The following is a 26,009-nucleotide window of genomic DNA, read 5'->3' as shown; positions in this document are numbered from 1 at the left end:
CCAGAGCCTGGGCAGTTTAATTTTACTGATATGATGACAAATACCAAAAATCCTAAAATTGAAAGGTATTTTATGTGAACTGTAGCTAATTTTATTTGAATTTTTGGGCCACCTTACCAGTTCAATTATATTTTCTAATTCTAATTCTTCCAACTTCTTGAACCAAACCATGTTAAGGAGCCTGTAGTGATATAACCACCGATTAAGTGTGAGTCAGTGAAGGAAAGCCATGTACAGGTCTTGTAATAGAGTCTGCCTTTGTGTTTGTTACTCTGTCAGTGCATGCATAGATACACCGGAATAATCTATCAAAATCACGTCACCCTGTTGATATTGTGAGCTCGATTATTAATTCAACAGTCCAATCTTTCAGTTAAAAGAATGGCAAAATTAATTAGAAAATGTTAATGAAATTCTAAATATTCATTGTTTTATATTAACAATTTGGATTTTTATGCAATTAGAATACAGAGCTCTTTAACAAACAGAAATTTACAATTTCAAAAGTTGATATGATTTTGGTAGCCAGCCTATAAAGATTGTGCTTTTATCCAATTTGTTCTGTTACTCGGTCAGTGGAGGTTTTACTGAACTGCATCTTGGACTAATTAATAATGACAGCCCTGCATATGATTTGCTGTATTTTAATAAGGATGTCATCATATCGGGCCCCGAAATGTAGGTCATGTCTTAACAAATTCTCCTGTTAGTGATTTTACCTCATGATTTGTTTCATTTTTTTCAAATCAAAACTTAGTGAAAATGTAACTTGATAAAATTATTGAGTTCAACAAAGTCGACAGGAAAGGCAATTCAACTTTAACCAGTTTTTCTTGCACAAATTCAGTTGTTCCATTTTGAGAAGGGGATTAAAACAAGCAGATTACATTTGAGCTGTGTAGTTTGGCGCAGCACCATCATTAGGTCTCGTGTAGAAATGTATTCTCCAAAGAAGAGTTTGTTTCCCCTGGATATTTCCTCCAAATGTCATTTCTCTGTCTGAGGTAAGCTGAACTATATGTTCTCCTGCCTTTGCTTTCTACAAATAGTTATTTTGTACAGTCAGCCTTCTCCTTAGCATTCTTGTTAATCTGTTACAGGCTTTATTGCCGAACCGCGATCATTATTGTGCCAGTCATGCCTAACAACATTTGGAATGTAAGAATTATAGTGTTCATACACTTGGAAAAGAAGCCATTTTAGTCCTTGATTGAGTGGGGAAATGGATGAAATTTTGTTTGAACGGATGATAATGCTCCAGGTTAAATAAATAATGTCATGAAAGGTAGTTCTAAATTCTAGTAATAAGCTTAGAAATTTTCATTTGGATAGCAGTTTCTGATAGTCGTTTTAAGGTAGTCACTAATTAGGCTGCTGAGTATTTGCTGTGATTATTCAAAGAAGAGTTTAGGAAAGGGTCCGAAACCTAAGGTTTAAAGATCCCTCTTGTATGTATTCGGCCTAACAAATGCATCAGGTGCTTGGCCAGTTCAACAGCTGAGCATTCCTGAACAGTTTGATAAGCAAACGTCACCCACAACGTCAATGCCTATAAAATCACCACAGCATGTTCAAATTTAGAGGTTACCTATTCTTACTTTAAAGTTGCTCAGTACAATTAAATGAAAATTTCCAGCAAAGAGTATTTCATATGATTTAAATAAATGAGCAAATAGCAAATCTTCATTAATTGAAGTACTTCTGATGTAGCAATGAATATCCCAAAATATACTTTTTTTTTTGCCTTTCGATAATTTGGTATGAGTAAATAATCTATAGATCTCTTGTCCACCTTGTTGGTTGCAATTTTGTTCACTGAAGAAGAAATGATTTTGCTTTATCAATTTGCCTGTATATGTGGCTGAATTTTGAAAAATTTACGGAGTAGCATATAGCAATGTCCTAGATACAATATGATTGTCTTACATGGCTTTATTAATGTCACATGTATCGAGATAAAAAAATGCTTCACATGACCTCATACAGATCATTTCATCACATCCGAGCATAGGAGTTGTACAAGGTAAATCAGTAACATGTTATAGTTGCAGAGAAAATGTAGCGTAGCCAATAATAAGGTGCAAGTCCATAATGAAGTAGATTGTGAGGTCAAGAATCCATCTTACCCTCCAAGGGGACCATTCAATAGACTTATTACAGTGGGATAGAAACTGTCCTTGAACCTGGTGGTATGTGCTTTCTGGCTTTTGTATCTTCTGCCTGACAAGTGGGGTGGGGGAGGAATAAGAAAGAATTTCTGGAGTAGGTGGCGTCTTTGATTCTACTGGCTACTTTGTCGAGGCAGCAAAAAGTGCAGAAAGAGTCCATGGAGAGGAGGCTGCTGTACTGAGACAGTGAGAAGTTCAATGTCGCCTGGCCACCTTGAGGTATTAGTAGTTTTCTCTCGGGAGCTAACGCTAGTCAGTCCACATTTCTAGATCTGTCAGCAAATTAAAATCCTTTTTTACTAATTGGATTAAGTATTATCATAGAGCAGGGACAAAATGCTAATGCTTCAGTTTTATGAATATGGTGGTTGGACGTGAGCAAGGACAAGAGCATGCACACTGGATCTGATGATCCAGTTCAATTCTGAACCAGTTAATAGGATTTAGATTATAGAATATAAAATAGGAAAAGGTTGTAATGTAAGATATTAGAAACTAATTTTGTGAAATTTGTTTCCTTTGTACTAGACGTGGAAGAAATATAATAGATAATACAATTACAAACATAATATGAAACTTGGATAATGAAGTGATTTTAATTCATTTTAATATTACAATGGGAAAAAAAGAACTGGAACTGTTGCCTTTAGAGCAAAGAAATGCTTATTCAAGATTCAAAGTACATATGTAGTATATAACCCTGAAATTCATCTTCCCTCAGACAGCCATGAAACAAGGAAAACCATTGAACCTGTTCAAAGAAAAACATTTACCCCCCCCCCACACACACACATGCAAAAAATAAGAAATTGCACAGACAATTAATAAAACAAGTGAAAAGCACTGAATGTAAAACACAAAATAAAGAGTCCAGTTCAGCTCAACTCTGATTCAATCTAGTGGATTTAACAAAAATTTTGAAAATAAAAAGACATTTAATTAAAGTAATTCACGTAAGGACATTTATATGAATTACACAGTATAGAATTAAATCAAAACAAAGTTTTGAATTTTATCTGCTGAGTATTTCCTGAACTTTAGAGTTGTGGCTTATCAAAATCAAAACGAATCTATGACTCCAAGGTTCAAGAAATACTCAACAGATGAGGCAGCATCTATGAAGAGAGAAATAGTAAAGTTTCAGGTCAATGATTTGTGGTTAGAACAGCCTTTTCAATAGGTTATCTGGGATTGTTGAAGAATGGTAGAAAAAGAACAGTAAAGTGACTTTTTGCTGGTATCAGGAGCCAGCATCAATGAAGACCCAGAACCTTTCTCCTCCAGTTTCTCTGTGTCCTCCTTCTAACTTTGGTGAAAGTAAAGTATAGGAAGATGTAATACAATCTGCTAAATCATTTTCAATGGTTTTACAATTTTGCACAATGCCAACATTACACTGACCATTTTGGAGCATGTCCCTGTCATCATTTGTTTGGTTGTTATTTGCCATGTTTAATGACGTATGCGATCATGGTCTTTCTGTGACCGTGATTCACCAAACTTCTCTACAGCGGCGGTTTGCCATTACCACCTTCTGGCCAGTGTCTTTACAAGACGGGTGACCCAGCATTATCAATACGCTTCAGGGACTGTCCGACTGGTGTCAGTGGTCACATAACCAGGACCCATGATATGCACCAACTGCACATATGACCATCCACCACGTGCTCACATGGTTTCACGTAACCCTGATCCGGGAGCTAATCAGGTGCTACATCTTGCTCAAAGCTGACCTGTAGGCTGGTGGAGGGAAGAGATGCCTTACAGCTCCTTTGGTAGAGAAGGAATGCGTTACCACCTCACCACCCATTGACAATAACACTTTCTTGGAGATTAGAGTCCTAGAATCTTAGAGTTATGGACCACTTCGGCTCAACATGTGATCAAGTTGCTTACCCGAGCTGGTCCCTTCTCTCTGCATTTGGCCTATATCCCTTTAGGCCTTTTCTATCCATGTCCCTCTCTACACATCACTTCCTGTGGCAGCCTGTTCCACATACCAACTCCCTTTGTGTGGAAAAACTTGATCCTTGGGTTCCCTTTGAAATTTTTCCCCTCTCACTTTAAATCCATGCCCTCTAGTGTTAGACTCCATTACTCTGGGAAAAAGACTGTGATCATCCACCTGAACTAAATTAAGGAATAATAATTAATTTATTTTATGATTTAATTTGAGACAAACTTGAATGATTAAGTGCAATGTCTGCTTTCCTTCTAACCTCCTCTCCTTTGGGAATAGGCACAATCATCTTCAGGCTCAAAACACGGTGGCAGAGTCAAAAGTGAAACAAAACTCCCAATTTCACTAACTTAATTGAAATTGCTGTATAGACTAAAGGGAGGACTTTAAAAGAGCTAGGCATAAAGTACTATGGAAAGGTGATTCCACAGTGTGAGTAACTGAAATAATACATTTTGGATAATGAAGAGGGTATAGAATTAAATACTGAAATAACTTGCTCTTCATTGAAAGAGTTCTCAGAGTTTGAATGTGAATATATGCAGATCTTCAAAATTTTACAACGCTAAAACAATGAAATTTGAGAATGAATCATTATGTTCAAAGATTTAAATAGATCAGGGATGACCAAAAACCGGAAATTTATTTCTATTGATAACAAATGGTTATGAATTCAGTATAATTTTAGAAATGAAAAGGCAGAAGTTATGTTCCTTAATGTAGAACTATTGCATTATGTGATTATGCAAAGAGATCCCTATCGCATTTCAAAGGAATTCAGAAGAAAATTTCAAAAATATCAAATGATAAAAGAAGAGGATTGAGAAATTAATATTCCTGACTTTAAGATGCTAAGGAAGGGGAAATACCAGGGGCTGGTATGTTTATTTAAAAAGTCTTTTATAGCACTGGAGAATGAAACTGAAGTTGTCAAAGACAGAACGCATTTGTTTAGAACGAAACAAGTAGAAAGGAGTTAATATTACTGTTGCATATATACGTTAGACCACCAACTGATGGAAATGCAATAGAAAAGCAAATTTGTTGACAAATTCCAAAATAGCTAACTGGAAAATAGTTATTTCATAAATTTTTGAACTTCAGAATGAGCGAAGTATATTTCTAAAAGAGCCAAGATGTTTAACAATGAATAACATTGTGAGATTCAGAACACTCACAGAGTAAAGGTTCAATTAATAGTTATCTCTTTAGTAAGATGAAAAGGGAGATAGCCTGGCACACATAAATTTTAAAACATGAATAGCAAGAAGACAATGAACAATATTCCATATCTCGGGAGCAACTTCCTGGCAAAGACAGACATTAACTATGAAAATCACCACTGCTTTCAATGTGCTATGACTGCCTTTGGTTGATTGTGGAAATGAGTATTTGAAGATCAAGACCTCAAATCTGGCACAAAACTCAGAATCTGTTGGGCAACTGTTATCCCTTTCCTCCTATAAATCTTTAGGTGCTTGGCCAAAATACACATGCTATTCTGAGCTCTGTCATTGGAAGTAATTGCCAGGTTAACAAAGGAAAAGATTCCAGGACGGGCTCCAAGCTAGCCCGAAGGAATGTAACATCTACACTCATTCTTAATGATATCCAGCCCATGCGAGAGGAAGGGGAATTCAGGATGGCACTGAGAGACTCGAGACATATTGGGAACACGCAGTAGGTCTGCGTTAGTAGCAGAAGGAGTACATGACTGTGGTAAACTATGTATACCTGTCTGGACACGCCCTTCTGCTGACTGCTCCTGTGGCTCCTCCCACGGACCCCTGTATAAAGGCGATTGGGGCACTGCTCCTCCCTCAGTTTTTGAGATGTCGTGCTCCCTTTACGCTGTTAATAAAAGCCTATCGCTCACTTCCAGTCTCCTAGAGTTATTGATGGTGCATCAATGACCTCACCACCTATCCTTTCAGCTGCCCCATCGACCACAACCTGCTCCCTCTTCTAGAAGAGACAGCGGCTCCCACATTGACCTGATTAGCCACTTCAGAATCACAAAACTAGAATGGAGGGCAGGTTCAGGTACAAGACAGACCAAGCCTCGCCGTGCAGTAGGTTTCTGGATGAGCAAGTAAAGGGATGTTTATGACAGATATGTCCTTTTATTTAAATGTAGAGATGCCAGATTGAATGTTGCAAGTACATAGAAAGTGAAAATGGGATTGAATGTGAGACCAAAAGATAATCTTATCAAGATATATAAAATCAGAAGGGGCATGGATAATGTGAACGCACACAGTCTTTTTCCCCCATGTAAAGGGCATCAGAAACTTAAGGTATAAGATGACGGGAAAGACTTAAGACAGATATAAGCAGCAACCTCTTCGTGCAGAAGGTGGTGCATGTAGAGAACAAGCTAACCAGTGAAACTGGTTGAGGAGGTGCCATAACACATTTAAAAGGCATTTGGTGAGATAAGTGGATGAAGAAGTAGATGGCCACATGGATAATAGGAAAAAAATGGAGGGCTACGTAGGAGGGAAGGGTTAGATTGATCTTGGAGCAGGCTAAAAGGTCAACACAGTGTTGTGGGCCAAAGGGCCTGTACTATGCTGTAATGTTCTATGTTTGCGGGACACAGGCCAAATCCAACTAGCTTAGATAGGTCTGCATGGATGAGTTGGGCTAACAGGCCTGTTTCCGTGCTGTATTGCCCTGTGACTACATAACAGACTTTCAGCTCTCCTTAGAGATGAGAGTGGTGCCAGTGGAGAACTGCATTCTCATTTGAAATATGGGAGAAGGATAAACCCAACAACTGCAGGCCACTCAGCTTCGTGTCAGTGGGAAAAGAAATTTATAAAGTCGATTTATGAGAAAAATATTAATAGTTTTCATAAATACTAGCTAGACAATGAAAGACAGCTTGTATTTATTAAAAGCTAACTTGATCAAATTCATTGATAAAATAATAAACCAGACCAATGGAAATGCTGTTATTGGCATGGCTGTGAACTTTCAAAAGGCATTTAGAAATATACGACGTATTAGATGTGCAAACAGAATTGGATTACAGGGATTCCGGCGGCAAAGACACAAATCTTTGTGAAGGGCAGAAAATGGTAAACGGTTACCATTTAGTCACAGGGAACTGTACAGTGGTGTCTCCAAGGCTCAGTATTAGGCTCTTTTTAATCTGTTTAATGACTTTGGGACTCAAGTATAGAAAGCACGTTATGAATGTTTACATAAAGACAATAAACTTCTCAAAAAAAAATCAGGATTCAAAGTCCCTGCAGAAGAGTCTCAGTCCGAAACAACTGTTTATTAATCTCCATAGATGCTGTCTGACCTGCTGAGCTCCTCCAGCATTTGTGTGCGTTGCTTTGGATTTCTAGCAACTGCAGACGTTCTCATGTTTATCATTTGATGCTCCACTGCAAAGTCACTTCGAGGAATGCCTACCCTGAAGAACTTTAAATCTTCTCTTCAGCCCCGAAGAAGGGACTCAGCCTGAAACGTCGACTGCTTACTCATCTCTGTAGATGCTGCCTGACCTGCTGAGTTCCTCCAGCATCTTGTGTGGGTTGCTTTGAATTTGCAGGAAGTGGATTAGTAAAAGACTCAGACAAACTCAGGTGAGATTTAACACAGTACTCTGAAATCATACGTTTTTGAGGGAATTATAAGGAAAAGCAAAATGAAATAATGCAGGTTTCACAAGAATTCTGATTCAGGAAGTGTTTTTACACAGATATTTAATGTTGAAATGTCACTTAAATGTATATGAAACCATTGGCTTTGTTAATGGGAATGGAGAAATAAAGCCAAGATCCGTCCATATTGCTTTTCGGCATTGAAGGAGGTTATTTGGTCTATCAAACCCAGGCCACTCTCATTTTCTCCACTAACTTTCCATGTATTCTATTCTCCCTACACTCCCATCAAATCCGGCACCTACCTCCAAGGCCCCATCACTTAATTGTACACTGGTAGCAATTAAGTAATCAATCAGCTTGTTTTTGTGACATGGGCAGTTGTTGGAACACCCAGAGGAAACCCACACAATCACAGGACACACAGAAGGCATTGAATGTGAGAACTGAACCTGATTCATTGACACACTGAGACGAAAGTCCTACTGATCACCCTACTGGCTATGATGCTGAGTGATGTAGCCTGTGGTTGCTGCGTGACTGGGGTTTTTCAACATCAGACACTCTCACTCAGGCAGCCCAGCCAGGGTTGATTAGGCCCTGGCTTGTGTCCCAGCAGCATTGGTTCACGGATCACACCTCTCAATCCGTTGCCATCTAGAGGCTCACCCAGCAGCCTCTGTGACGGTCCTGGTGGCTCTTTTCTTTGCCGCCCCCGTACATTCCACCTCTATAGGCTTGCACCGTGTCCTGCACCTCTGTGTCTCACACTGCTCTACCAGCTCCTGCTATTTGGCTTCCTTACCTTCAAACTCCTCCTCAAACCAGTCTTCCTAAGGAACTGTCAGCTCTGCTATGACCACCTGATTTGAGGTTTCTGACAGAATGGCTGTGTCAGGCCTCAGTGATGAAGATGCAATGAAGTCAAGGAACTTTAATTGCTTGCCCAGATCAACATTCAGTTGCCAGTCAGACGCCGTGGCAAGCAAGCCTGTTAAAATGACTGCTCTGTCCCACCATTATAGAACATTGGCTAAAGCTTAACTAGTGGTCATGTCTGAGCAAAAAGTCAGATTTGGGTAGAAATAAGTAAGTATTTATAGAAGCAAAAGGAATGTTTAATTCCAGATTTAAAGAAGGAGGTACAAGAAAAATTGAATGGGGGAATCAGAAACAAAATGAAACCTGCTGGAAGAACTTAACAAGTCAAGTAGCAGCTGTGGATAGAAATGGGTAACTGACGGTTTGGACTGACTTCCTGCGTCAGGGCCGAATGGAGCTTGAAGCTCATGGGCCAAAATGGTGAGAAACACGGGTACTGTGGGAGGACATTTGGCTATAGCAATGAGTCCTGATAGTAGTGAGTAGCAGGTCTCGAACCAAAAAGTCAAACTATCTCTTTGCCTTCACCGATTTAAAGATGATTGTAGGTTACAAACAGAGGTACAGTATACCATGAAACCTTCACCCAAAGTGTTGTTATAATCAGGAATGTGGTGTCTGAGGGGGAGCAGAGGAATTGAATCAAAAGCAAGTTTCAAGAAGGGAAGGAACCAACCAAAGGCTTTGAGGAAATGGCAGAATGGTGGGTCTAACTGGACAACCATGTTGAGCTAAACACTTATTCATGTGCTGCATTTTATGAATCCATAATAATTGTTCCTCCTTAGTTACTTAACCGTCTGCTTCATCTTTTCTTGTGTTCTTGTACATCAGTCAATGAAAGCAAGCATGCAGGTACAGCAGGCAGTGAAGAAAGCTAATGGCATGCTGGCCTTTATAACAAGAGGAATTGAGTATAGGAGTAAAGAGGTCCTTCTGCAGCTGTACAGGGCCCTGGTGAGACCACACCTGGAGTATTGTGTGCAGTTTTGGTCTCCAAATTTGAGGAAGGACATTCTTGCTATTGAGGGAGTGCAGCGTAGGTTCACAAGGTTAATTCCCGGAATGGTGGGACTGTCATATGTTGAAAGATTGGAGCGACTGGGCTTGTATACACTGGAATTTAGAAGGATGAGAGGGGATCTGATTGAAACCTATAAGATTATTAAGGGATTGGACGCACTGGAGGCAGGAAGCATGTTCCCGCTGATGGGTGAGTCCAGAACTAGAGGCCACAATTTAAGAATAAGGGGTAGGCCATTTAGAACAGAGATGCGGAAAAACTTTTTCACCCAGAGAGTGGTGGATATGTGGAATGCTCTGCCCCAGAAGGCAGTGGAGGCCAAGTCTCTGGATGCATTCAAGAGAGAGTTAGATAGAGCTCTTATAGATAGCGGGGTCAAGGGATATGGGGAGAGGGCAGGAACGGGGTACTGATTGTGTATGATCAGCCATGATCACAGTGAATGGTGGTGCTGGCTAGAAGGGCCGAATGGCCTACTCCTTTGCCTACTGTCTATTGTTCCTGAACGACGTTTGGGACCTGTTATTAAACGCTTCTGGAGGGAGACATTATAACCCTCCTGCAAATCACACAGTGCGATAATTGTCATCAAACAATGAATTCTGTGACTATTGTACGACTGGAGCACTTGTCCTCCAAGAGGACCACAACCTTGTTGTAGGGTTTGAAGGCTTGAGTGCCTCAGTGACCAGGAGAGCTATGTTGGCTGGAGTCAGAGCCTTGTGCTTTGGCTCTTCGTGGGGTCATCCATGCCAAGCAGGTCAAAGGGTAGAGGCCAGATTAAGAGCGGTCCACCAGTCCTCCAGGTTTGGGGGTTCAGCTCAGGGTTAACAACCCTGACTGGTCAACAAAAAAAATGGTTCCGGAAACATCAATGAAGAATCCGCCTACATCTGTGTGTGAAGGTGTGGACAGACAGAGATGGAGGACTTTCATTGCTACCCTAAACACCAGCAGCATAATAGGAAGCAAGCAGTAAGGAGCAGGTGTCAACCAAGCCTTTCCTGGCTTAAGATTATATCACTGGATCCCTGTCATAAATTACTGTCACCGTAAATCAGTTTTACCCTCAGGCAGTCTAACTATTGGCAACAAACAAGATGTTGGAGGAACTCGGCACATCAGGCCGAGCTGCTTCAGCATCTAACTCCATATCCCAGCATCCGCTGCCTTTTATATCTCACTGGTCTAATTATTTGGGTGGCGTGGTGGAAATGCATCTCTACCAAAGGAGGTGTAAAACGCTCCTTTGCTCCACTAGCCTGCAGGTCACCCTTGAGCAAGGTGTAGCACCTGCTTACCCTTCCCCATCCGCTCTGATCAGGGGAACGTGAAACCATGGGAGCGGGAGGTGGATGGTCATATGAGCAGCTGGTGCTTATCATAAGTCTTGGTTATGTGACAACTGACGCCAGGCAGACAATATCTGAAGAGTATTGGCTGTGGTAACCTGTCTTGTAAAGACACTGCCCAGAAGAAGGCAATGGCAAACCACTCTGTAGAAAAATTTGCCAAGGACAATCATGGTCATGGGTAGACGATGATCTCCCATGCCATGCGGCACGGCACATAATGATGATGGTGGTCTAATTATTATACCCTTAATCTGCAGAATTCACAATTTTGAAAATGGAAGGCAGGTTGATCAGCCTCTGTAAAGGGCTGGTTTGAATATTTCCAGTACATACCCTTAATCAAAACCAAGAAACCATTCTGTTTGGTTTGAATGAGGAATGCACTTCTGAAATGTTACCTTGTCTTTTTACTCCACCTACTTTGACCAACCCATTGTGAACCCCCATCACTATCTGATTTTACTTTTTCATTTGCTTTTAATCATAACATCGTTAAGAATTTCAGCCATCGCTGACTACCCGGAGGTTTTGGGACTCTCCTGGCTTGAATGGCTCAGCTAATCATTAACACGAGATTCTGCTGATGCTGGAAACCCAGGGTAACACGCACAAAATGCTGGGGGATCTCTGCTGGTCAGGCAGCCTCAATGGAGGGGAATGAACAGTTGACATTTCGAGCTCAGAGCCTTCATCAGGACTGGAAAGGAAGGCAGAAGAAGTCAGAATAAGAACGTGAGGGAGAGGAAAGAGGACACCTTTCTCACTTGTCACCTCCCAGCTACTGACTTCATTACCCCCCGCTGCCCCATCTACCTTCTTGCTCACCTAGGTTCACCTTTCACCTTGCTGGTATTCTGCTGCCCCACACCTTCATCACCCTTCCTTTCCAGTCTGAGGTCCCTCCGAAGAGGCTGCCTGACCTGCAGAGATCCTCCAGCATTCAGTGTGTGTTATTCTGGCCGAGCTAATCGCTGGTTTTACAAACTGAGCTATTTTGAAGAAGCTGAAGAACTCTGAGTCAGGCACCAGCATCTCCTGAATTGTTGTTCCTTCCTGTTTTTAAAAATAAATTCAATTGTCTAATGTCAAGGCATTGCTGTTTATATTTTAGAAGTGCATATGCTAAATTACTGTAGTGGGAGAGGGGCAGAAGAATGAGCTCCTCCAATCAAATCACTCTCCTGCTGTGGAAGAACTGGACCCTCAGGAAGAGACAAAAGGTCAGTGAGTGAACAAAGCCAACAGTCTGTATTCATTCCCACACCAATGAACAGTAGAAAGGAAATAGCACAGGGAGACTATTAATACGGGATCAAATGTTATGTAAACAAGTTCAAGGACTGAGGTAGCAGATTTTCACCAAGTTCAGCTTTGCTCTTTTTACCTCAGTGCCTTGTGACATGGACTTCATTTCATTTGAACGTTGGTAAGTTGGCTTTTGTGGTCGGTTGGGTTGTTACAGCACAGAGCAGGTGCTTCTTGTCGGTGAGCCACACCGCCCAGAAACCCACTGATTTAACACAAGCTTAATCACAGAGCAATTTACAAATGAGCAATTAACCCTACTAACCGGTACGCCTTAGGCATGTGAGAGAAAACTGGAGTTCCCGGAAGAAGCCCACGTGCACACGGGAAGAACCTAAAACCTTTCTTCCAGAGAATGTCGGAATTGAAATCTGAATCCCCGAGCTGTAATAGCGTCACCCTAACCGCTATGTTGCTGTGGCGCCCATGTGGTAGCTCAGTTCTGGAATTACAGCAAATAGCTTCCATTCAATTCTATGGTAGATGTCAGTCATCAATGACATTGCTCCACTATCAAGTTATCCACTGCTAGGATACAAAAGGTGTTTCTTTTAGTAGTGACATTCCTTCTGTACACTGGACTGGAGATGGTGGATGTAATGCAAGTGTTCACACCATTTATGAGGGACATACACAGGGCAAATGCAAGCAGGCTTTTTCCACTGAGATTGGGTGAGATTGCAACTGGAGGTCATAGGTTAAGAGTGAAAGGTGAATTATTTAAGGGGAATCCTAGGGGGAGCTTCTTCCTTCAGAGGGTGGTGTGAGTGTGGAATGAGCTGCCAGTGGAAGTGGTGGTTTCAGCATCTATTACAAAGTTTAAGAGAAGTTTGGATAAATACATGGGGTATGGAGGTGTGTGATCCAGTTGAGATTCGATGGGACTAGAATAACAGCTTGGCATGGACTAGATGGGCCAAAGGGTCTGTTCTCTGCTGTAGTGCCCTATGACTCTGTCCTAGGTTTCCTCTGATACTGCAAGCCAAAATGAATATACCTAAGACTGAGAAAAAATTCAAGTCAAAAGAAAGTAAAATAAGAATTTTAATTGGGTATTTAGACATAGGATGACCTGTAGACTAGACACCTAATAAAAGATCAGTTAAGATGAGATTTTGGTGTGTTTATGTGTATGGTTAATGGTGCCTTTGCATGGTGATTAAGTTTCTAGTCTTCTTTCTGGAGACGCTGACAGCATAACTAATTCAAATCCCACCATGACAGTCGGGAATTTAAATTCTAGGAAATAAATACATCCAAAAATATTAAATCAAGTCAAGTTTATTGTCATTTAACTATATACATGTATACCACGTTTCTCCAATCTGCACTGTAGTATACATAACACACATTACACATAATAACTAAAGAAAGTAAGGATGAATTAATACAGATACATTAAAATAGATAAACAAACTAAAGTGCATAAATTAAATATTGAAGGGTGCAGAACAGATTGACCAGCTGCACTTTGAGTGCAATGCGGCAGAGTTTAGAACCTAATGGCCTGAGGGAAGAAACTGTTTCGCATCCTGACCATTCTTGTTTTTATGCATCGTAGTCTCCTGTCTGATGGTAGAAAGTCAAAGATGATGCTGGATGGACGGGTGGGATCCTTAATAATACTGAGGACCCTGCCTACGCAGCACTCATAACTGTCCCTGAAGGATGGTAGGGAGACCCCTATGATCCTCTCAGCCATTCTCGCAGTCCATTGTAAATGCTTGCATTGGCAATGGTAACCTTGAAATGATAAGATCCCCGTTTTTAAAAAAACCTTATTTATCAAGGTCTCACAGGGAAGGAAATATGCTGCCTCCCCAGTTACTTGACTCTCAATTGCGAAGTTCTACTAATGACCACCTTACTCAGACTTCCCAGAAAAAAGAACAGACATTTTTTCATCTGAGTTGCTGCGTCTTTAGTCTTTCTGATAATCAAAGTTACTGATACATATGATTCTTGAGCTGTCAATTACTAGGGGAGTTAGCTGTCTGTTGAGTCATTTCCGTTGCATCAGTACCATGTACACAGTCTTGCTGTCGATGGTGTGTCTTATCCAGTCAATCTTGAAGGTAGCTTTAATATAGAAGTAAAATGCCGTAATGAAGAGATATGCACAAATTGGGTAATGCATTAACTACAGCATATCATTAACATGGTGTTCAGAATCAGAATCAGGTTTAATATCATAGGCATACGTCATGAAATTTCTTGTTATGAGGCAGCAGTAATTTCAATGCATAATAATAACTAAATTACAGAAAGAGTAAATGTAAGAAGTTAAATAAGTAGTGCAAAAAGAGAAAGAAATGTAGTGAGGTAGTTTTTATGTGTTCAATGTCCATTCAGAAGTCTGATGGCAGTGGGGAAGAAGCTGTTCCTGAATTGTTGAGTGTGTGCCTTTAGGCTCCTGTACCACCACCTTGATGTTAGCAATGAGAAGAGGGCATGTCCTGGGTGATGGGGGTTCTTAATAATGGATGGTGCCTTTCTGAGAGATCGTTCCTTGAAGATGTCTTAATGCTGGGGAGGCTAGTTCCCCTGATGGAGCTGACTGAGTTTACAAACTTTCTGCAGCTTATTTCGATCCTATGCAGTGCCAGACTTGAATGCTCTCCATGGTACATCTATGGAAATTTGCAAGTGTTTTTGGTGACATACCAAATCTCGTCAAGCTGCTGATGAAATATAGTCTTTGTAACTGCATCAATATGTTGGGTCCAGGTTAGATCCTCAGAGATACTGACTTCCTGGAGCTTGAAATTGCTCACCTTTTTTCATTCTGATCCCTCAATGAGGACTGGCATTGCCAGTAATTAAGACAGAGGAACAATTTAATAATAGCAACTAAGGTGGACAGGAGAATAAAGGAAAAAGATACACGTCAACTATTTACACAGATAAATGGCTGGTTTGATAAACCATCTATTACTACTTCCAAACTGCCTGAGCTTGGCAAGAACAATACTGTAGCCAGTGTAAGAGTTTGTTTTAGGTCTATTAAGACAAGAAATAGTTTTATTCCTAATCCTTTATCTAGAGTTTGTCAGTACTCAAAGAAAAATTTGTTGACTTTTCCTTTTAGGTATCATAGTTGAATCATTTGTCCTTCTATCCCAGCTCCCAGTAATTATGAACAATCTGCTTATTGGTTCTGAAGCGCACATGCTCAACATGTAGAGTGGGTTTTAGGGTTGTGAATCCATTGCAGCATCTGAGGGGAGGTTTTGAGTTTCTCCCAACAGACATTATACCTGATGCGGTACTATGCAGAAGTCTAAGGCACATGTATATAGCTAAGCTGCCTTAGACTTTTGCACGGTACTGCAGTAATTTTATATAATTCATGGTACTGCTGCCACACAAAAAAAATAAATTTCATGACACACGTGAGTGATGATAAACCTGATTCTGATATGGATCTCTGTTGTGGACTGAGAGTGGGAAGCAGGCAGGGAGAGGGGAATCATGATTAGGAAAGGGGGAAGAGAGAGGGAGGCACCAGAGAGACATTCTGTAATGCTCAATAAAGCAATTGTTTTGAATCAAATGACCTTGCCTGGTGTCTCAAGGCTGTGTGTGTCTGCACTTACACCACACTCACCTCTCTGCCCTGGCTCTCCTTCTCTGCCACCTGTCCCACAGCCCTCCTGTGGCACTCCACCCTTACCATCCCCAATGTCCTTTGTTCCCATTAGATTTAGAAACTCTCTGCTCCACATTGACAAATACAGTACTGTGTAAAAGTCTTAGGCACCCTAGCTAAATATATGTGTCTAAAACTTTTGCACAGTACTGTACAGCCATCCTGTACACTGATAAAAGTGGTTAATGAAATGACGACATTTATAGAGTCATACAAAATGGGAACAGGCCTTTTAACCCAAATGGCCGATGCTGACAAAGCTGCTTTTCAAGCTTGTCCTACTTGCAGCCTTCAACCCAAATCCTTCCAAACCTTTCCTCTCTATTAAATTGTACAACTGTCTTCTAAAGGTAACTCACGCAAAATGCCTGAGGAACTCAGCAAACCAGGCAGCTTCCATGGAAAGGAGTAAACAGTCAAAATTTTGGGCTGAGTCTCCTCATCAGGACTGGAAGAGAAGTCGGAGTAAGAGGTGGGAGAAGGGAGGAAAACGCACAAGGTGGTGGATGATAGGGGAAACTGGAAGGGGTGCAGTAGGGAGCTGGGAAATTGATTGGTGAAAGAGATAAAGGGCTGGAGGAGGGGGAGTCTGACAGGGGAGGGTAGAAGACCATGGAAGGAAGGGAAAGAGAAGGAGCCCCAGAGAGAGATGATGGGCAGGTAAGGAGATAAGGTGAGAGAGTGAAACAGGAATGGGGAATGGTAAAGGAGAAGGGTAGGACAATTACTGGAAGTTCGAAATATCGATGTTCATGTCATCAGGTTGGAGGCTACCCAGACAGAATTGTTATTGTACACGTCTTAATTATTTCCTTTGGCAGCTCACTCCGCATACTTACCCTCTGTGTAAAAAAAAATAGTTGCCCCTCAAATTTGTATTAAATCATTCCCCTCTCATCTTAAACCTATAATCTGTAGTTCTTGATTCACCAGCCGTAGGGAAAAGATTCACCCTAGCTATGCTCCTTATGATTTTAGATAGATAGATAGATACTTTATTCATCCCCATGGGGAAATTCAACTTTTTTCCAATGTCCCATACACTTGTTGTAGCAAAACTAATTACATACAATACTTAACTCAGTAAAAAATATGATATGCATCTAAATCACTATCTCAAAAAGCATTAATAATAGCTTTTAAAAAGTTCTTGTCCTGGCGGTTGAATTGTAAAGCCTAATGGCATTGGGGAGTATTGACCTCTTCATCCTGTCTGAGGAGCATTGCATCGATAGTAACCTGTCACTGAAACTGCTTCTCTGTCTCTGGATGGTGCTATGTAGAGGATGTTCAGAGTTATCCATAATTGACCATAGCCTACTCAGCGCCCTTCGCTCAGCTACCGATGTTAAACTCTCCAGTACTTTGCCCACAACAGAGCCCGCCTTCCTTACCAGCTTATTAAGACGTGAGGCGTCCCTCTTCTTAATGATTTTATGCAGATGAACCATTTGTAATGCATACAAATACACATGTATGACCGAAACTTTATTTAAAACAAAAATCAGGCAGATTTTAATACCGCTATTAACTGACAGCTGATTTCTAATCTCTGACCAGCTTCGCTTCCTGGTGGAACTTGTTTGGCCTCTCTCTCTTTTCCTTGTTTTGGTTTGGCTGCGGAAATCAAATCCTCTCTACCAGCAACATGAATGTGAGTAATATTAAAGCTGATGTATGTTGTTGGCTTTACCATTATATCTGAATCACCGGCATGCACCTCAGTGTTGAAAAGATAGAATCATTGTTTTCGAAACTCCAGACCCATAAGTAGAAAACTGAACCCAACAACATACCAGGAGAAGCTGCTGTGAGTAAAATGCTAAAACTGAATATTGCTGGCTGGAGTCCCTGTCTGTTTTTGATCTGAATAATAACTGCACACCATAAGCTGCCCTAATTCATCAATCTCTTTCCCCAAGTGGTGCATATTTCATGGACAGAGAATACCAACAATAGGGCAGGATCAGCTCTCTTGGTGTTTCAGCTGAAGCTGAATATTTGACGTGGTTCCAAACCACTTAGTTTGACTGAAGTATTTGTGCAATCACGAGAAGCAGGGGGAAAACAGAGCTTCTTTCTTTGGACACAACACCTTTGTTTTTAATAGAATTTAAACTAATTTCAAAGAAAGAGTACTGAAATAAACTTAGAGACAACAGTCTTTTGAAATTTCTTTTCTTCCCCCCTGTTTAGGCCATTTTCCCAATAAAGCAATGCCCTCTGCGGGAATGTTGCCATGGTTACAGGGAATTTTCTGTAATCTCAACAACCCCTGCTTCCAGTACCCTACTGATGGAGAATCTCCTGGTGTGGTTTCAAACTACAGAAACTCCATGTAAGTATAATTTACGGATTCATAATAATATTTACCACGTACCATGATTCATTTGAAATCTCTTAAAAACCTTAGATGGGAACAGTTTTTGGTAGTTTTAATAATATAAATGTGTGTGCCACTCAAATAACTGGAGCAAAAACACTTAGTCATTCACAGATTATTAAAAATAAAATGTAAGGCTCAACATTTTGTAGCTACAGATGTTTCAGATGTCCTTTCCTCTTTTCTCCCCAGTCCTTACTTTGATCTGTCACCCTCTGGCTGTGAGTTGTAGCAGTTGTCCTTTCATGTCACAGTGATCATTTGGTGCCGAGGGATGTGTGTGTTTGGGGAACAATGAAGGGGTGAAGAGATGGTGCACGTACTTCAATTACTTTCCTCTTCCCAATGGCTCCACAAAGTTTGTTATCATCACCGACGACTGGACTAAGTCCAGTTGTCACTTCAACAGCAGCAACGATCAAATCTCCAGAGACACAAGAGATTCTGCAGATGCTGGAAATTTTGAGGAACACACACAAGTGCTAGTCTTGGTGAAGGGTTTTGGCCCGAAACATCGATGGTTTAATTCCCTCCATAGGTACTGCCTGACTTGCTGAATTCCTCCAGCATTTAGTGTCCATTGCTCATGAAACCTCCAGCCTTGGGGTTATTACAGGTAACCTGATACCTCAGCAAACACAAGGAAATCTGCAGAAGCTGGAAATTCAAGCAACACACACAAAATGCTGGTGGAACGCTGCAGGCCCGAAACGTAGACTGTACTTCTTCCTATAGATGCTGCTTGGCCTGCTGCGTTCCACCAGCATTTTGTGTGTGTTGCCTGATACCTCAGCATGTCCGATTGTGGGACTATACCAAAATATTTTTTACTCTACTGTCAGATTGATCCATTTAAATACATTAATCTCAGGACGAGGTTCAAAGGATTTATTGCTAACTTGTGCATCGATCGACATTAAATATAGGTTGGCATGGTAGTGTAGCAGTTAGCATAACACTATTAGGGTGCAAGCAACCTGGGTTCGAATCCTGCAACTGCCTGTAAGGAGCAAACACGAGGAAATCTGCAGATGCTGGAAATTCGAACAACACACACAAAATGCTGGTGGAACACAGCAGGCCAGGCAGCATCTATAAGGAGAAGCACTGTCGACATTTCGGGCCGAGACCCTTCGTCAGGACTAACCGAAAGGAGAGATACTAAGAGATTTGAAAGTAGTGGGGGGAGGGGGAAATGTGAAATCATAGGAGAAGACCGGAGGGGGTGGGTGAAGCTAAGAGCTGGAAAGGTGATTGGTGAAAGTGATACAGAGCTGGAGAAGGGAAAGGATCATGGGACAGGAGGCCTCAGGAGAAAGAAAGGGGGGGAAGCACTAGAGGGAGATGGAGAACAGGCAGAGTGATGGGCAGACAGACAGAGAAAAAAACAACTAAATATGTCAGGGATGGGGTAAGAAGGGGAGGAGGGGCATTAACGGAAATTAGAGAAGTCAATGTTCATGCCATCAGGTTGGAGGCTACCCAGCCGGTATATAAGGTGTTGTTCCTCCAACCTGAGTTTGGAAGTTTGTATGTTCTCCTCATGACTGCATGGATGCTCCGGGCTGGAAGGGCCTGTTGCTATGATACATCTCTAAATAAAAATAAATAAATAAATATTCCCCCTGTGCCACAATGCTCACTTAAAGAATCATGCATTATCCAACTTACCACAAGTACATTTGAGGGGCAGTGTAAGTCATTGTTTATTCTTCTAAAGAGTCAAACTATATTTATTATCAAAGTATGTACGCAGTATACAGCCCTGAGATTTGTCTTTCCACAGACAGCCTCGAAACAAAGAGACCTATGGAGCGACCCTTCCATAGCGGATGGTGATGCAACCGGTTAGGATGCTTTCCACGATAGAAATTTGCGAGTGTCTCTGTCTTTGGTGACATTCTAAATCCTCCTCGAACTCTTAATGAAATTTAGCCACTGTTGTGCCTTGGTAATTGCATCAAGATGTTGGGCACAGGATAGATAGAGATGTTGACACCCAGGAACTTAAAACTGCTCACCCTTTCAAATTCTGATCCCTCGATGAGGACTGGTGCGTGTTCCCCTGACTTCCCCTTCCTGAAGTCCACAGTCAATTCCTTGCTCTTTCTGATGTTGAGTGCAAGGACTCAATCCGCTGCATCCTCGTTAGCACCTGAAGTTCTGCCAACAACAGTCATATTGTTGGCAAATATATAGATGGTGTTTGAAATGTGTCTAGCCAACAACCATGGGTGTAGAAAGAGTAGAGCAGTGTCTAAACGCACATCCTTGAGGTGCTCCGGTGTAGATTGCCAGAAAGGAAGAGATGTTAATTCTGATTCGCACAGACTGTGGTTTCCCAGTAAGGAAGTGAAGGATCCAGTTGCAGAGGGAGGTACAGAGGGTATGACTGCGTTGAACACTGAACTATAGTCAATAAACAGCAGCCCGACATAAGTATTACTATTGTCCAGGTGATTACAGCCATTCATGATGTTAGGTTTCATTTGTAGGAAGTAATGGTTTGCAAACCCTGCCAGACCTGACATGCATCTAATTCAATCGCTAATCACAATCGGAATTGTTTTCTCGCCCATAAAATAGCCTTCCATATTTCGTACCCGGACTTCTTGTATAGTTCTGGATCATTGCTCTTAAATGCCACAGATCTAGTCCTCAGCAAACTATGAATCTACAACTTTTGGTTTGAGTATTGCTTAGAAGTGGTCCTTTATTCCAAGAAAATAGGGATAAAGGAATTCCCTAAAGGTTAACTTGCAGGTTGAATCAGTGGTAAGGAATTCAAATGCGTTGTTAACATTTATTTTGAGAGGACTAGAATATAAATGCAAGGATATAATGCTGAGGCTTTATAAGGCATTGGTCAGACCACACGTGGAGTTTTGTGAGCAGCTTTGGTCCCCTTATTGAAGAAAAGTTGTGCTGGCATTGGAAAGTCCCGAGGAGATTCACAAGTATGATCCTGGAAACAAAAGGGTTAACATATTAAGAGCATTTGATGGCTCTGGACCTGAACCCACTGGAGTTTAAAAGAATGAGGGGGGATCGAATATTGAAAGGTCTAGACAGAGTGGATGTGGAGATGATGTTTCCTTTAGTGGGGAGTTTTGGACCAGAGGGCACAGCTTCAAAAAAGAGGGATGTGTGTTTGGAACAGATGAGGAAAAATTTCTTTAGCCAGAGGGTGGTAAATCTGTAGAATTCATTACCATGGATGGTTGCGTAGGCCTTAAGGTGGGGTTGATGGGTTCTTGATTAATCAGGGAGTCCAAGGTTACAGAGAGAAGGCAAGAGAGTGTGGTTGTGAGGAATAATTAGACAGGATGGAATGGTGGAGCAGATTCGATTAACCAAATAGCCTAATTCTGCTCCAATGTCTTATTGTCTTATGGAACCTGTTCAAAGAACAAAAAACATCAAATCCCCCAATGCACAAAAAAGAACAAATGGCGCAAATGAGGGAAAAGCACAGAATATAAAGTATCAAACCACAAAAATAATCAAAACAGTCCAGGAATGTTCATTTCACCTTCTCATCTAAACATTCTGACTCCTTTTGGAGAACAGTTCTTTCAAATTCCTCATTCCCTGGAGAGGCACATGGACAGGAGATTATGTGGCCACAGAGGGTGATGTGCTGCCTCCTGGGTGCTAGGACCAAGCATGTCTGAGTAACCGCAGAAACTGCTCAAGGGAGAAGGGTGAACAGCCAGAGGTCGTTGTACACGTTAGTACAACTAACATACCTGTAGGTAGACATGGGATGACGTCCTGCAGAATGAGCATAGGGAGCTAGTTAAGAAATTAAAGCGCAGGAGCTCGAGGGAAGTGATCTTCAGCTTACTGCTGGTACCATGTGTTAGTGAATTCGGGAATAGAAAGATAGGCCAGATGAATGCATTGCTGGGGAGCTGGCATAGGGTCAAGGATCTGGTTTCTGGGATGATTGTGTCTCTCCTGAGGTTGAGGCCACTTGTACATGAGGGTTGAGCTGCACTTGAACTGGAGGGGTCCAATATCCTAGAGGAGAGAGCTTGGAGGGTTATGGGCCGAATGTGGACAACTGGGACTAGCAGAGAGGATGTTGTGGTTGGTGTGGATCAGTTGAGCCGAAGGGTCTGTATCTACGCTGTATTACTCTGGAACACTGTAGCTGAGGCCCACCAGACCTCATACCTCCAGCGCCCTATCTTGGATTCTGTGCCCTGGTGCATTGTAGCTGAGATTGCCCATTCTCTCTGTAACTGCATAGATTTCTCCTGGATGCCTGGTTTACTCCCAAATCCAAGAAACATGTTGATTGGCTGCTGTAAATTGCCTCAGGTAGGTGAATGGTTGTAGAATCAGGGGAGAGAGTGTGGGAAACAAGTGAGGGAAGTGAAGTGATGGCATTGCTCTGAAAGGCAACGTAGACTCACTGAGCTGAATGGTGAGTATCTTTGTTGTCAGGAGATGCTGTATGAGAAATATATATCCAAACCTCCATATTTCCCAACCATAACAGGTAAAGTTGACTGACTTTTATTAATGTGCTAAGCATGACCCCGCCAACTGCTTGTATGGCTGAGACTGGCCAACTCTGAGCAGGCTAAGGACCGCTGGGTGTTACCTAGATTTGCTCTTCAACACTGCTATTTCAGAATCAGGTTTAATATCATCGGCATTTGTTGTGAAATTTGCTGTTGTTTCGGCAGCAGTACATTGCAATACATAATCATGGAGAAAAATAATTGAGAATTACAGCAGGTAGGTACTGTATATATTAAATAGTTAAATTAAATAAGTTGGGCAAAAATAAAAATTAAAAGAAAAGTAGTGAGGTGGTGTTCATGGGTTCAATGTCAATTCAGAAATCGAATAGCAGATGGGATGAAGCTGTTCTTGAATCGCTGAGTGTGTGCCTTCAGGCTCCTGTACCTCCTTCCTGATGGTAGCAATGAGAAGAGGGCATGTCCTGGGTGGGATCCTAAATGATGGATGTCACCTTTCTGAGATCACTCCTTGAAGATGTCCTGGATACCAGGGGAGCTAGTGCCCATGTTGGAGTTGAACTTTCTTATTTACTGCTGGCATTTAGGGAAGCAATGAAGGTCCTCCATCAGAGACATAGAAGGATTCTTCATTGCTGTTTGACCAGTCAGGGTTGTTAGCCCCAAACCTGGAGAACTGGTGGACCACTTTTAGTCAGACCTCTACCCTTTGACCTGTTTGACATGGGTGACCCTATCAAGAGCTAAAGCATAACGCCCTGACTCCAGCCAACATAGCTCTCTGGATAACAGAGGCATGCAAGCCTGCAAACCATAACAAAGTTGTGTTCCTCTTGAAGGATGTTGTAAGGTAGCAGTTAAATATTAGTGCAGTGTAGATTTTGTGTGGAAAACCTAACGTGTTTGTATTCTTCTGGTCTTCTTTCTAGACTTGCACGTATATATGCGGATGCTCAGGAGCTGCTGGTTAATAAACCTGAAATTCATAAGCTACGCGTAATCTGGGATGACGTCAGCTTTCTATCCGACTTCATGGATATTCTCAGAACCAATCCGAGGAGAGTTGCAGGCAAGGAGTTATGCCTTCATACATAAATAATATTTCAAGAACTCAGACTATAAAACAATAAGACATAGGAGCTGAATAGGCCATTTGGCCCATCGAGTCTGCTCTGCCACTCCATCATGGCTGATTTATTATCCCCCTCTATCCCATTCTTCTGCAATCTCCCTGTAACCTTTGATGCCCTGACTAATCAATCTCTGCTTTAAATATGCCCAATGACTGAAGTGAAGCCACAGGTGTAACTTCGGACACATAACAAGGTAACAGGGTGGAGATACATGTCTACCAAAGGTGTTCCTGCAGGTCACCCTTGGGCAAGGTGTAGCAGCTGCTTAGCCCCCTCACCACCCCCCCAGGATGACATGAAGCCATGGGAGCAGGTGGTGGATGGTCGTATGAGCAGCTGGTGCACATCACAAGCCCTGGTTATGTGACCATACTCTCTGAAGAGTATTGATAATGGCTAGGGTCACCCATCTTGTAAAGACACTGCCCAGAAGAAAGCAATGGCGAACCACTCCTGTAGAAAACTTTGCAACAACAATTATGGTCATGGAAAGACAATGATTTCCCACGTGACACGAAACGGCACATAACAAATGAAGGAATGAAAGTAAACAAAGCCTAACAAAGACCAGATAAAGAGTTATTCTGTATTTTCTTGTATGCCCCAACTAACGAAGGTCATTATCGCATGTGCCTTTTTATTACGTTATCTAGTGTACCTGCCACCTTCATAGATCTTTTCTCTTGCATGCCAAGTTCGCTCTGTCTGCCTGTTCCAGTTACGGTAAGTGTCCTAGCCACAGCAGTGCTCCCGAGGTGCATTCCCTCACGTTTATCAGAGTGCTGGGGTGCAGTACTGGCATGGACGGGGGATTATTTCGCAGTGGTCTCTGTTGGAACTAGTTCCATAAACTGACACCACCTAGCAGCAGACCAGCACAGCAACGACAATACAGGGCTGCCACTGCATAATACCAGGGCCAAGTACTGAGGCGGGGGGCGGGGGGGTGGAGAGCGGTGCCGGAACCACCAGTGTACAATTGTTCCACTGACGGTTACAGAGGAGGTGAGGATAGTGCTCAAGCCATCGAGGTCAGGATGAGTTATGAATGTATTATGACAAGATGAGGTCATTGCTTTGAGGTGTGGAATAAGGCAATGCACCATTAAGACCCCGAGTTAATGGGTAAGGGGGTCAAGCAATGTGTCATGAACTGCAGTAAAAGCAAGAAAGAACAGGCATCTATTTTACACAGCGTCACATTGTCAGGATATCTAAAAACATCACCTCCTTTAAGCACTGTTGACATTTAATTGCTGTTGCCAAAATGTCAGCAGGAATACCAGTATTCACAAATCAGAGAAGTAGCAAGTTCATCTAATACTGATACCAGACGTCCCCCAAAAAAACTGTCTGGGAACTAGGAGAGTTTAATGATTATCTTCATGTTTTAAACCCACTGGAGTACATTGCCTAGACTCGATTCAGCCACAATTAAAAGTCAGCGTTCACTTAGAATCCCTGTAGTTACAGTCCACAAACCAAGCCAGAAATCTTGGTGTTGTGATGGACTCCGACTTAAATTTTAATTGCCTCGTTAAGACAATTACAAAGTCAATCTATTACCACCTTGAAAATATAGCAAGAGTTAAAGGGTTTATTTCTCAGCAAGACCTAGAAAAACTTGTCCATGGGTATATTTTTAGTAGGCTTGACCGCTTTAATGGCGTTTTCACAGGTCTCTGTGAAAATCCCTCAGATGGCTCTGGCTCATTCAGAACGATGCTGCTATAGTCCTTACTAACACCAAGAAAGTAACACATATCACTCCAGTTCTCAGATCCTTATGCTGTTTCCTGTCCATCAGAGGACTGACTTTAAAATATTACTCCTGGTTTATAAGCACTGTATGGTCTAGGGCTGAAACATATCTCTGATCTCTTGCTGCATTGAGAACCTCTTTGAGCTCTCAGATCGTCTGGGGCAGGTCTGCTTAAAGTCCCCAGGGTCAAAACTAAACAGGGTGAAACTGCTTTTAATTACTATGCTCCACATATCTGGAATAACCTCCCAGAGGATCTGAAGTCTGCCCCAACTTGA

General features: G+C 41.8%; 1 protein-coding gene across 3 annotated transcripts in view; it reads left to right on the top strand.

Annotated features, from left to right (window-relative positions):
* Window positions 1-898: 898 nt before the first annotated feature.
* Window positions 899-26,009, top strand: part of abca4b (ATP-binding cassette, sub-family A (ABC1), member 4b) — a 184,462-nt gene continuing 159,351 nt past the window's right edge. For all 3 annotated transcript variants that reach the window (XM_073062717.1, XM_073062716.1, XM_073062715.1), the window contains exons 1-5: window positions 899-1,004; window positions 12,118-12,226; window positions 17,521-17,614; window positions 18,157-18,298; window positions 23,766-23,905. In XM_073062717.1, the coding sequence (XP_072918818.1) occupies window positions 12,161-12,226; window positions 17,521-17,614; window positions 18,157-18,298; window positions 23,766-23,905 (442 nt within the window). In that variant the 5' untranslated portion in view covers window positions 899-1,004; window positions 12,118-12,160. The remainder of the gene's footprint in view (window positions 1,005-12,117; window positions 12,227-17,520; window positions 17,615-18,156; window positions 18,299-23,765; window positions 23,906-26,009) is intronic.

This window comes from Hemitrygon akajei, chromosome 12 (assembly GCF_048418815.1).
Source record: "Hemitrygon akajei chromosome 12, sHemAka1.3, whole genome shotgun sequence".
Lineage (NCBI taxonomy): Eukaryota > Metazoa > Chordata > Chondrichthyes > Myliobatiformes > Dasyatidae > Hemitrygon > Hemitrygon akajei.
The sequence above is the reverse complement of the archived record's forward strand: the minus strand, read 5'-3'. Positions and strand labels throughout refer to the sequence as shown.